This window comes from Oryctolagus cuniculus, chromosome 17 (assembly GCF_964237555.1).
Source record: "Oryctolagus cuniculus chromosome 17, mOryCun1.1, whole genome shotgun sequence".
NCBI lineage: Eukaryota > Metazoa > Chordata > Mammalia > Lagomorpha > Leporidae > Oryctolagus > Oryctolagus cuniculus.
The window spans coordinates 43,274,045-43,286,950 of NC_091448.1; the positions used below are offsets into that span (position 1 = coordinate 43,274,045).

Below are 12,906 nucleotides of genomic sequence, written 5' to 3' on the forward strand. Positions count from 1 at the left end.
GTTCCCCAGAGGCCATCCCACACTCGTCTCACTGGCCAGAAGCCTTCCGTGTGGCCTGGGGCTGGGTCATCCCAGGTCAGCCACGTCAGCATCTGCAGGGCGGGGCCCCTGGGGCTGTCATGTGAAGGCAAGCTGAGAACCGCAGGCTCATTCCAGTTCATCACCAGATACAGTATGAACCCCACATGAGACTGGGTTCCGTGAGCGAGGACAGAAGTGGATATTAGGGAGGTGCTTGGCAGGGGGTCCTGGCACCCATCATCGTCCCAGGGGAGTTTGCCATCGCCTGGCCCCTCTCGTCCAAGGCACTCATCTGCACTGACCTTTGGCCTCTGTGCAGTGCTTTTTCCTTCTCCGTAGAGGCCCAGGTTCCTGGGCAAAGTCAAAGCCTGTTTCTGGGTCCTGCGCTGTGGTACAGCAGGTTAAGCCACTGTCTGCGGGCCAGCATCCCATGTGAACACCAGTTCAAGTCCCGACTGCTCTGCTTCCAATCCAGCTCTCTGTTAGTGTGCCTAGGAAGGCAGCGGAAGATGACACCTGCACCCACGTGGGAGACCCGGCTGGAGTTCCAGGCTCCTGGCTTCAGCCTGGCCCAGCTGCAGCTGTTGTGGCCTTTTGGAGAGCGAGCAAGTGAATGGCAGGTCTCTCTTCGTCTCTCCGCCTTTCAGATACATACATACACACGTACCCTTTTCTCCGGCAGCATCTGACAGTACGTCCAGCAGGTGCACACAGCTCAGAGTGTAAGCGCCTCATCTTCCCCCATTCCGCCCTTCCGCTGCCTTCCAGGGTCAGGTCTTAAGGAGCCAGGTAAGGGGGTGGGCCCATTGCAGACATCCACCTTTGTCACTGGGCATGGCCTCTGCTTGGTAATTCACAACCAGGGCCATCCCAGTATGTAGTGTCAGGGTTCTCCAGAGTTGCCTGTCATAATTGAGGGGTTGAAGGGTACAGCTGCTGCATGGCTCTGCCCTGGGAGCCTGCTGAACTTCAGACGAGCTGTGGAGTGTCGGAACTTGGATGTGTTCATGAAGGATCTGGCTTGTGGGCAGTGCCATACCCGGGGCTGCAACCCCTGGGCCAGCTCTGCCCTCAGGTTCCCAGCAAAAGCTCCCAGCAGTGGGGCCTCTGTGTTAGGTATGCTGGGCGGGCGGGCACACCCATTGTCTGCGCCTCTGGCCATCCCCAGGCAGGTGTGTCAGTGGCCACATCTGTCATCCCCACATTGCTATGACTGTGTCCTCAGTGCTAACACGGTGCATAGCAGAGTTTCCTCACTGTTGAGTGACTTGGTGATGGTTAGAGACTCTGCTCCACTTGCTCTTGTGTGTTCACTTTGGCCCAGGGCAGCCAGGAGATGAAGCGGGTTTCTTGTAGTCTCCCGAGCCCCCGAGGACAACTGGTCCTGAGAAGTCCCGGGGTGTTGAAGGGTTGTAGAAGGGCAGACGAGAGACAGGTCACCCGCTGATTGGCAGGGTCAGGCTTCCTTTGTGAAGAGCATTGTTTTCTACGTTCACCCCGCTGCCCAGGCGGGAGCTGGGTCAGGACACTGAGTCCAGGGAGATGTCCGAGGGAGGGAGGGGACATCTCCCCGAAAGTCCTGCTTAACATCACGACCTTAGCGGGCTGTGAGATGGGTCAGCAGGTGTCACTGAGAAGAGTGTGGTCCTGGGCTGCCCACCTTGGCCCGGCTGCCAGCTCTCTGTGTCCCAGGTAGCTCCGTGAGCACGTCCAACCCATATCACACCCTTGCCCCACTCCTCCCACAGCTCGGGTTTGGTCCTCGGGAGATCAGAATGTGTGATGTGTTGTTGCTCCCTTGTCTCCCACACCCACTGCCGTGCCAGCCCCTCAGCAGCCACTGCACTCTGGGCTAGGGCTGGAGACTGGGCTTGTTGGGTCCCCGCCGGTGCTGCACCTCCGGTCCGCAGCCTGGTGTCGGGTCCCTGGAGGTGGCGGCTGAGGTGGAGCCGAAGGCAGGGGAAGCAGCCCTAGTTCGCAGCTGCGGCTGCTCTCAGCCCTGGCCTCCTTGGGAACGGCTCCGCTTGCGGTCTGAGGCAGACTTGTTTGTTTGTGTTTGAAGTTCCCCGACTCCAAGTTTGACGTCAAGGCAGGACGGCTGGCGGGAGCCTGGCGGGGAGGTCGTCTGCGACAAATACGCTCGGCTGGCAGCCTCCCCGGCGGCCGCGCGCTGAGGGCTGGCGTTGCAAAACGCCCGGCGCGGGATTGAGGTCACCTGCACTTTCTCCTGTCCTGGCCGTGCTGGCCCTGGAGCTCGCTCTCTCTTACTGCCCCTGCCTGCTATTGTCCGCCCTCCCCTGGCCGCCCCGGAGCTGCGTGCCAGGTCAGCCTGTGCCTGTGCACGGAGCTGTCAGCGAGGCCTCCATACATTCTCAGAAATGATTTTGCAACAAGCCAGCCGTGACAGCCAGGCCTGACCGCTGAGCTGGCCGGCTTGGCAGCGAGTCGCTAGAAGCACACTGTAGCCTCAGGGAGGCGGTGGAGAAGGGGAACGGCCCGAGGCTGGTGCAGAGGACCCTGGACTGGGGCAGGAGGGACAGCAATGGGGGCCATGGAGAGCGGGCTGCATGGAGGCAGGAGACCTTAGGGGACTGCCTGAAGTTTAGGATGGTCTAGATAGGGGGTTGGCCCTCACAGGGACTGCTGTGGGTATCCACTTAGAGTCCAGCTGTGGACCGGTATTGTGGTGTAACGGGTTGAACAGCCACCTGTGAGGCGGCATCCCATAACAGAGCAGCAATTGAGTCCTGCCTGCTCCACTTCCAATCTAGTTCCCCGCTAATGCACCTGGGACAGCAGTGGAGGATGGCCCACGTGCTTGGGCCCCTGCACCCACCTGGGAGACCCCGATGAAGCGCCTGGCTCCTGGTGTTGGCCTGGCCCAGCTTTGGCTGTTGCAGGCATCTGGGGAGTGAACCAGCAGATGGAGGAACTCTAGCGCTCTCTGCACGCGCTCAGCCTTTCAAATAAATAAAATAAATGAATCTTAAGAAGCAAAAAGTCCAGTGCTGTCTCTCTAGGAGAAAGGAGCCAGTGTTGCAGGGGTGTTGGTGAACGAGGGCTGGTCCCTGAGTGCCTGCCAGCGGCAGGGCTACAGAGCCAGGAGGAAGAGGATGGATGAGTGGGGTGGCCATCCAGGTGCTTCATCAACACGGCAAAGCCTGCTGGCACCTTCTTGTAAGTGGTGGCCCTGGGAACGGGGCAGGGTGTGACTCGTTTTCCTGCACTGAGTTCTGGTTGGAGCCAGGGATGCCAGGTAGCCTGAGGATGGGTTGTTGTGACTCGGCACACGTGGAGGGCGTGGGGAAGCCTGTGGCTGTATTCACAGGATTCATTGCCTGGGACGGCGTAGACATTGCTGGCTTTGGGTCTTAAGAGATGTGGGCCCTTAGGGCTGACGCTGTGTGTAGCAGGTAAAGCTGCTGCCCGGGACGCCAGCATCCCAGATGGGTGTCTGTTTGAGTCCCAGCTGCTCCACTTCCAATTCCGCTCCCTCCTAATGCACCTGGGAAAAGCAGCGGAAGATGACCCAAGTGCTTGGGAGCCTGCCACCCATGTGGGAGACCTGGAAGAAGCTCCTGGCTCCTGGCTTTGGACTGACCCAGCTCCCACTGTTGCAGCCATCTAGAGAGTGAACCAGTAGATGGAAGACCTTTCTCTCTCCCTCTCTCTTTTTGTGACTCTGTCTTTCAAATAAGTAAGAGAGAGGGAGAAGGAGGCCCTACTCACTGCCATTCAGAGAGAGAGATGGAGAGAGAGAAAGAGAGAGGCCCTGTCTACTGCCATCCTCCTGGTACAGTCAGGGCAACCTCGATAGGTTAAGGGGAGTAGGTAGCAGGAGTCATTATTTGGGGAGAAGACACAAGACAGAGCATGGGAGTGAGCCCTTCTTTATCCATGTGGGTTGGAGGAGGTGCCTCATTTGTAAGACGAGAGTTCCAGAATACATCGTAAGTGTCGTGGGTTTAGCACATGGTTTTGCTGTCTGTAACTGACTCTGATGAGCAGTGGTTTGTCCCATACTGAGGCTGGGCGGGCACCCTGTATCTTGCGGATGAGCCCTGCCAGGCACTCAAGACCTGCTGGCTCTATGTTTGATGTTGAGTACGTGGTACTTCCCACCAGAAGTCTAGAAGGGTCTAGAATGTTTTCTGTTCCTCGTGGCTGAACTTTGTTGTTGTTTAAAGTTTGAGTGTGAATATTTCCTGCCCTTTGTTTTTTGAAAGATTTATTTATTTATTTGGAAGTCCGAGTTATGGGGGGAGAGAGGGAGTCAAACAGATATCAATCTTCTAACCACTGGTTCACTCCCTGAATGGCCGCAACAGCCAGGGCCATGCCAAGCCAAAGCCAAGAACCTTGAAGCCAAGGACCAAGAAGCTTCATGCTGGTCTCCCATGTGGATGCAGGGACCCAAGCACTTGGGCTGTCTTCCACTGCTTTCCCAGACACATTAGCAGGGAGCTGGATGGGAAGAGGAGCAGCTGGGACTCGAACCAGTGCCCCTATGGGATGGCTGCACTGTAGAAGGTGGTCTAACCCGCTGTGCCACAACAGGTTCACAGACAGAGCCAGCTTTGGGGTTGTGTGATGATTAGGATACTACCCTTGTGCTGTCTGGCACTGACTGTAATCCCTGCCTCCTGGAATTTGAGAATCCCGGGGGAGCAGGTGACCGGGAACAGTGGGGGAAATTAGAACTAGCAAGTTGACAGTCATGGACATGGTTTACTTAATCAGGGAGCCTGTGGTCCCCATGGGGTCTGCAGTCCATCTCGCTCTGTGCTTGGGGTTCATGTGTCTATTTATAAGCCAACATCTGCCCCATCTGTCCCCATACACTTAACCTCCTGGCCTGCTTTTGAGATATGAAGACATGGGCCCCATTGAGGGTCCTGCAGTGGCCCGCGACAGGCCAGCATGAGGGTAACAAATGCCGGGGCACCTGGCCACCTCCGTAGCCCAGCTCACGGATTTGGGAGTCACCCGCAGGAGGGACTCCCCACTTGAAGCCCTGCAATTTTAGGGGTGGAGCGGACTTGGTTTGCAAAGCTGACTTTGTTTTCAGTTTTCTGGAAACAGAGGTTCTCTGTGAAAGTGCAAAAAGGCTTGGGTAAGGTGTAGTCCAGATGGCACCCACCAGTCTTCGTCCTCCTCCCTCAGGCACCCTTGTGGGCTGAGCAGGAGTGGTCCTGACAGGGGCGCGTGTAGTGGGCCCGTCAGGTGTTCTGCACGTGGGACTATGCGCTGACAGGTCGGGTCTACAGTGACTTCTCTGTGCGCTGTGCAGCCTGCGCTGTCTTCTCTACCTTGTGGGTGGGGAGACTATAAGGAAATAAGTGAGGTGGTGGCACCTGCCAAGCCAATGCTTCCTGCCAGGGGTGGAACAGTTAACTCATGGTGGGCATTGGCCCTGCCCTGTCAGAACAGGTGCTGGTGGTCAACAGGAGGTGTTGGCTTGCAGTGCACATGGGTGGTATGTCCGCCCGGCCCCCACCCCTGTGCTGCCCGGCTAGTCCCTCACAATGGCTGGCCACAGCCCAGCCACCCTGGGGACCTCTGTGAGAAGCTTTTGCTTGGACAACCATTTAAGCTGGCCTGGGGAAGTAAAACAGCTCCCATGGTAGCTGCACTGTGCCCGCAGAAGGGCCTGCTGTCCCTGTCATCCTGGCGTGTGGTTGCCTGGGTGGCCCTAGCATCAGTGGGTGCCACCTATGGGGAAACAGGTTTGGGTGCAGGTAAGGTAAGAGTGACAGGGAGAGGGCCTTCCCCAGGGGAGGGTGTGGCCCGTGTGCCTGGAAGCTGTGAGCAGTGCTGCTATGCGAAGTTTACGTTCCTGGTGAACCTTGGGGTTCTGGGAGCCACCTGCTGTCTCCGTAGAAGTGTCTGTCAGTGGCATGTGCTTCTGAGACCAGACTGTGTGCCCTGCCCAGTGTCTGCTCTGCCAGCCCCGTGCCCTTCAGGAATGTTGATAAGCCTCACTGCCATTGAAGCAATGCTTGTGGCAGCCTCCTTTTGGGAGGCCTGGGTCTGGGTCAAGCTTTGAACTTCAGCATTTGAACTTGGTCAGTGTGTCCAGTGCACACCTGGGCAGGCCGCATTCCTGGAGTTGATGCCACTTTCCTTGGCGCTGCATGGTGATTTCCCCAGAATCCTTGATCTTGATCCTTGACTTTTACGTGTGTATATATTTTTAATTAATTTATTTGAAAGGTAGACAGAGACAGAGAACTTCCATCCGCTAGTTCACTCCCCAAATGGCCGCAACTGCCAGCTCTGAGTCAGGCAGAAGCCAAGAGCTCCATCCTGGTCTCCCATGTGGGTACAGGGGCCCAAGTACTTGGGCCATCTTCTGCTTTCCCAGGGGCATTAGCAGAAAGCTGGATGGAGAGTGGAGCAACCAGGACTTGAGCCACACTCATATGGGGTGTGGGCATTGCAGACTAGGGCTTACCTGCTATGCCTTGATCTTAAATGTAAGAGCCGGGGCCGGAGCCTGGGTCTTTCAGCCTGGGACAGTGAGTGCCTACTGTGTGCAGTGTTTCTGGGGCTGACTCGATGCTTTTCTGCCCTTTCTGTAAAGCAGACTCTGTCCAGGAGTGGTGGGGCACGCCCGGGGCTTCAGTTCTGCCCTGGGCCCTCCTCTGCCCTGTGGCCGGCATCCTGATGGCTCTTTCCCTCTGCTGCTGCTCCCAGCTCAGAAACCCCAGGTGCTTTCCTATTCCGGAAAATGTGTATCTTGTGGTTTTCGTGGTTAAGAGAAAATGACACCACTAATAGGAGAGGTCCCCTTCCAGGCCCTCGGGGCTGAGCTGGCAGCCCTGCTGCGGTTTGTCTGGGAAAGTAGCCCCTGGGGCTTCTGTGACTGCAACCCACTTTCTGAAAAGCGAGAGCAGCTTTCTTTGGCCGTGATGGGAGCCGCTGCCCTCCGGGGCCTCTCGCGTCCTGGATGAGAGAAGCTGTACTCCTCGCAGAACCGCATCTGCCTGCGGCTCCCAGGCCTCCCGACAGGCCCCAGGCTGCCGGCTGACTCCGCCTACCCTGGCCCTGGCTGCATGCTTTCGGGGTTGTGCCCCCGGCACTTGGGTGCTGGCAGTCCTGCCGCGGGCGGCGTGGTGTGGCTCTCTAGCAGCACTCGGCTGCTGACTCAGCACTTGCCCCGCTGGGGTGTGTTTTCCACCCCCACCCCAAGAGATGCCTGTGCCTTTCCTGGCTACAGAGTGTATTGTGTGTGTTTGTTTGTCCTTCCATGAACAAAGATTTGAAAACCCCACACTGTGCACGCAGACTGGGACCCTGGCCTCACAGGGTTTATAGTAAAGGAGGAAGTAGAAAAGTTAAAAATGACAAGCCTAGGGGCCGGCACTGTGGCACAGCCCATTAAACCGCTGCCTACAGTGCCAGCATCTGATACAGGTGCTGGTTCAAGTCCCTGCTGCCCCTCTTCCCATCCAGCTCCCTGCTAATGCACCTGGGAAAGCAGCAGAAGATGGCCCAAGTGTTTGGGCCCCTGCACTCACATAGGAGACCTGGAAGAAGCTCCTGGCTCCTGGCTGCAGCGTGGCCCAGCCCCAGCCATCGTGGCCGTTTGGGAAGTGAACCAGCAGATGAAAGATCTATCGCTGTCTCTTCTTCTCTCTCTCTTTAACTCTGCCTTTCAAATAAATAAATAAATCTTAAAAAAAAAAAAAAAAAAGACTGGTGTCATATCAGGTCTGAGCCAGAGGTCACACACAGGCTGGAGGAAGCCTCTCGGAGGAGGGGGTGTCCAAGCTGAGCTGTGCAGACCCAGTGGGCACTAAGACGAGCCTGCCTGGTGGAGGGACGAGTGCCTCAGGGCCAGCGAGGGCCGGACAGGTCGGAGGGGCTGAAGTGGAGACTCCGAGGTGCTGGCCCAGGCCAAGGCCAGATTGGCCGTCTCTGTTGCTCTGCGCTGGCCCAAGTCTCGGGCAGGAAGGAGGTGTGATGAGTTGCTCCCAGGGGTGTAGCCCTCTAGCTGGTGACAGGCGGTCTGGTTTTTTTTTTTTTTTTTTTAATGTCTGTCAGTTAGTGCTTCCAGGACAATTTACTGTTTTTTGGGGTTTTTTATGTATTTATGTATTTTATGATTTATGTATTTATGATTTATGTATTTTATGTATTTATGATTTATGTATTTTATTTGAAAGGCAGAGTTACAGAGAGGCTGAGGCAGAGAGAGAGAGAGAGGTCTTCCATCCACTGGTTCACTCCCCAGATGGTCGCAATGGCCGGAGCTGCACTGATCCAGAGCCAGGAGCTTCTTCTGGGTCTCCCACATGGATGCAGGAGCCCAGGGACTTGGGCCATCTTCCAGTGCTTTCCCTGGCCATGGCAGAGAGCTGGATTGGAAGTGGAGCATCCGGGACTCCAACCGGCACCCATATGGGATGCCGGCATTGCAGGCAGCGGCTTTACCTGCTACACCACAGCGCCAGCCCCAACGGGTGGCCTTTATAGCTGCTGCTGTTAGTGCTGAGAGCCCGGCCTCCTCTGTGGATGTGGAAAAGAGTGGCTTTGAATCTACACAGCTGTTTCATTGATTGTCCTGTCTTTGGTCAGCCCTCTGAAGCTGTGGTTTGATGGAAGGAGGGAGTGACTGTGAGAAACACTGTGGGGGGAGGGGCGGGGGCAGTTCCGAGCAGGTCCTGCGCCATGTGCAGTGGTGGGTCTGTGGGACAGTACTGAATGAGGGGAGCGCAGCCCCTGCCCCGAGGTGCTGTAACAGGGGAGCTCGTCCCGTCATCGGGGGCTCCCATGCTGTGGCTCTGTGGGAGCGAGTCCTTCCTGACTTACAGGTGCTGACCTGAGCCTCGGAAAAGCAAATAAACTCCCTCGCAGGTACAGCTAGTAAGGAGATGTGAACCCGCTTCTCTTCAGCTGGGAAGCCTGTCCCAGGCGCGGGGTCTCCCGTCTGTTGGATGAGAGCCACTCACAAGCTCTCACCTTGAGTGCAAAGCTCCCTGTGGCCTACAGCGGTTGCAAACTGTGTGCTCAGAATAGACAAGGGGAGGTCTGGCTTGGCCTGGCGAGTCGGGTGGAGCAAGGGCCTTCTGGGCCGGAGCCCACGGTTTACAAGGCTGGGATGGGGGGGCTACAGAAGGGCCTGGGGAAGAGCTGATCGGAGGTGAGCACCTTGGGGGCAGGGCAGCACCAGGAGCAGAGTGGACTGGAAGTGAGCCTGGAAGAACAGGTTGGGGCCCTGATTTGGGCATGTGCCTCTGGTCACACCTTGGTCGGGGGCAGGCGGTATCAGTGGGGTGAGCCTGGGTGGAAGATGTGTGTGTCTCTACTTGAACCAATAGGGTCAAAGTGGCACTTGTGTCTTTGTGTTTGTGAGCTGCATGCCTAGGTTCCACGATAGGACAGCCAAAGACTGCAGAGTAGTGAGCCTCACAGAGTGTGTGGTTGGTTGATTAGCACTACCTGCTGTGGGTGCAGCAGGGATGCATGGCACAGGTCTGCACCTGCGTTGGCCTCTGTGTCACTGATTCCCCAAACCCTGCAAGTGGGTGGGAGAGTCTTGATTTTGGCTCTATGTTGCATCTCTTGCATGCGTCCCCACTTTTCTTTGAGCCCCCTGGCAACCCTGAGTCAGCAAGACCCATGGGATCGGGGACCACTCAAGTGGGCCAGTAACCATGGGCAGGCAGAATCTGGCTCCGTCAGCTTGTGGTTGGCCTGGGACCAAACTAGCTTCTGGGGAAGGCTTCAGAAGGGCTACACAGAAACAGGCTTGGTCGTCATTGTAGGTCTCTGTTCATACTCACCTTGGGTCTCAGTTCACACTCACTCTGGGTCTCAGTTCACACTCACCGTGGGTCTCGGTTCATACTCATTGTGGGTCCTGGTTCACACTCATTGAGAGACTCTGTTCACACTCACCATGGGTCTTGGTTCACACTCACCATGGGTCTCGGTTCACACTCACCGTGGGACTCAGTTCACACTCACCGTGGGTCTTGGTTCACACTCTGGGTCTCAGTTCACACTCATCGTAGATCTCAGTTCACACTCATTGAGAGGCTCCGTTCACACTCACATCCCTCTGGCCACCTGTATTTTCATTCACCTTAACTGGAATTCAGCGTGTGGTTCATTTGGGTTGTAGGCAGCAGGCATATGCACCTTTGCAAAGACCAGGGACTCGGCCTCCGGTGGGAATCACAGCTATTTTCCTCTCGCACTGATATGAATCTGCTTTTCCTTACTTTAAAATACCCAAGGGAACTTCTTTGGGAAGGAGATGTTTTTGTTTCAGCTCATGGTTGGAGGCTGCAGGATCAGTCTGGCTTCTGGCGGAGGCTGCTCGTGTGGGTGTGGGGGCAGGAAGGAGCACGGAACCTGGGCTGAACTGGAACTCAGCTCATCAAACCTCTGGCAAGAATGAACCACCCAAAGGCCTGCCACTGGCCGCACCTGGCAGGTGCCTCGGTTAGGTCAGGTCTCCTCCCTTCGTCCCCCGAGCAGCAACATGAAGACCTCAAGTTGCATCTGCAGGAGTTCTGGGAGGCGACACCTGCTTGTGCAGCTCTGGGGCTCTGTAAAAGCTGCTTCACGCCGTTCCAGCTTGGAAGTTGGTTAGTTATTAGCCCCAATGCTTGCTATTATTTAACACTTTATAAAGAAGGGTTTATTACTGTTACAATGTTAAGTAGTATTTCAGTCAATGTATTTAAATATCATTGATGTCTCTGGGAAGCTGTGTTTTATTTTCTGCATACAAAAGCCTTGTTCTGGAGAGAGACTGTAGGCTTCCCTAGACCGCCATGGCCCCAGCGTGGTTCTTAGCTCCTGCTGTAATTGGAAATCAGGAGTCTTTCTGGATATTTAAAATTCTAAGTGTATTTTGATGTTAGAATTGTGACTGCGTTAGCGCTTTAGAGAAGTACCCTGGAATACCTGCGGAGGAAAGGAAAGGAACCAGCGAAAGCCCAGCAACAGGACCCTCGGTGCAGTTGTCCCCCAGTGCGATGGAGGGCAGCGTGGGAGACCCCAATGGGAGGTCACTAGGTTTCTCCCCCACATCGCAAAGCTGCCCCTGGTCCTGGGTTGCGTGATCTCAGCCCAGCCAGAGGGGCCCCTGCTTCTCACCAGGTGGTGCTGCTCCTTCCTGTTGCTTGCAGTCTGCTCAGCCCACCTCCAGTGGGGGTGCACCTCTCTTTTCAATCAGCCCCAGACCGCGCCCTCCTTGTCTTGCCCCCACCCCCACCGCGACTCTCAGCGTCGCATCGGGTACCTGGTCTGAGCCCCGAGTTTGTTAGAAGAATGTGCTGACCTACTTCAGGCCTCCCAGCCTCGTCTGAAGTTCTGGCCTTTGGAGAGTCTGAAGTCAGCGTTGTCGTTCCGGGTGGGATCCCTAGAGGCAGCGCAGGGACCTGAATCCAGAACGCTTGGCACCGCGCGACGGCCCGGCCCTCTTGGCCAGCGCTGTGGGAGCTCACCGTGGGCCAGGCATGCTGAGTGCTGTGTTTTTCTCACCCTCCCTGAGAAGGCGCTTCTGTTATCATCGTCACTTTCTGGAGGCGGGAACTGAAGCCTCTGCAGGGGGCTGAGTGACTTGTCCAAGGTCCAGAGCTGGCCCACCCCAGACCATCCGAACCTGCACTGGAAGCACCCTGGGTGGACGGCTGCCCACCCTGCCCAGGCCCCCAGGTCCTCCATGGTAGCATCGCCAGCTGCCCGGCCGCAGCAGCAAGGTCTCTGTGTGTTAGCCCAGCTCTCCATCCCGACCAGGCCTGTCCCTTGCTCTCCGAGGATCGTCCTGTGTCGCTCCCCCTCTTCGTGGAGGAACGACACTAAACCCTGCCTAGGTTTCCTATCCAAGTCATGGCACCATTATGTCGCTCCCCCTCTTCATGGAGGAACGACACTAAACCCTCCTAGGCTTCATATCCGAGTCACGGCACCATTATGTCGCTCCCCCTCTTCGTGGAGGAACGACACTAAACTCTGCCTAGGCTTCATATCCAAGTCACGGCACCATTATGTCGCTCCCCCTGCCACATTCCCCACTTCCGCGGGGGAGCGGCACACCGCCGGCCGGCTCTCTCGGGGGCTGCACAGGTGTTCCCCTTAGATGTTCCCCTTAGATGTTCCTGGTGCATGTTGTCTCTCTCCTCCTTTATAGTCCTCCTCCGCCAATCCCAACTCTGCTACCCACACGCCGAGTACACTGCTCTCCTCCAATCAGGAGCAGGTCGTGCTGTTTATTGGTTGAACTGGAGGCAGCTGTGTAGAAGCTGTTACTCCCTTCTCAGCGCCATATTGTGGGAGAGCAGATGCATAGAATAAGTCTTAATTCCAGTAACTTAGTCCAGTCCAGGTTGCTCCCCACAGTCCTGGTCCTGAGGCTGAGACGGAGTCAGCCGGCTGGGGTTCCAGGTGGCCCCCAGGCTCCTTGCCTGCTGTCTCCCCAGTCCTCCCCATGCCCCCCGCCCCTCCTCCCATTCCTGCTGTCCTGAGGCACGGAATCCTGCAGGAGCCTCGTCTCATCAGTTGCCTGTGCCTGTAGCCCGCGTGTTTGTGCTGTGACTGAGGGTGGCTCTCCTCTCCCGTGTGTCCTGCAGGCCAAGCTGGTCCGGTACATCTGCAAGCAGCGGCAGTGCAAGCTCAGCGTGGCTCCCAGCGAGAGGACCTTGGAGCTCAACAGCTACCCCCGCTTCAGTGACTGGCTCTACATCTTCAGTGTGAGGCCCGAGTTGGTGCAGGTACGCAGGCTGGGACGCGGGCGGGGGACAGGGCATGAGGGCAAGGCACAGGGACCTCTGAGGGCCAGCTTCACCATGGCTAAGACCAAGGGGTGTGCACTGTGGGGGAGGGCACAGCCAGATGAGCACGTGCCCAGGCCGGAGACAGCGGGGCAGC

At 56.8% G+C, this 12,906-nt stretch overlaps 1 protein-coding gene across 2 annotated transcripts in view; it reads left to right on the forward strand.

Annotated features, from left to right (window-relative positions):
• Window positions 1-12,906, forward strand: part of KSR1 (kinase suppressor of ras 1) — a 155,655-nt gene that overhangs the window by 77,863 nt on the left and 64,886 nt on the right. For both annotated transcript variants that reach the window (XM_070061100.1, XM_070061101.1), the window contains exon 2: window positions 12,609-12,749. In XM_070061100.1, coding sequence (XP_069917201.1) covers window positions 12,609-12,749 — 141 coding nt within the window. The remainder of the gene's footprint in view (window positions 1-12,608; window positions 12,750-12,906) is intronic.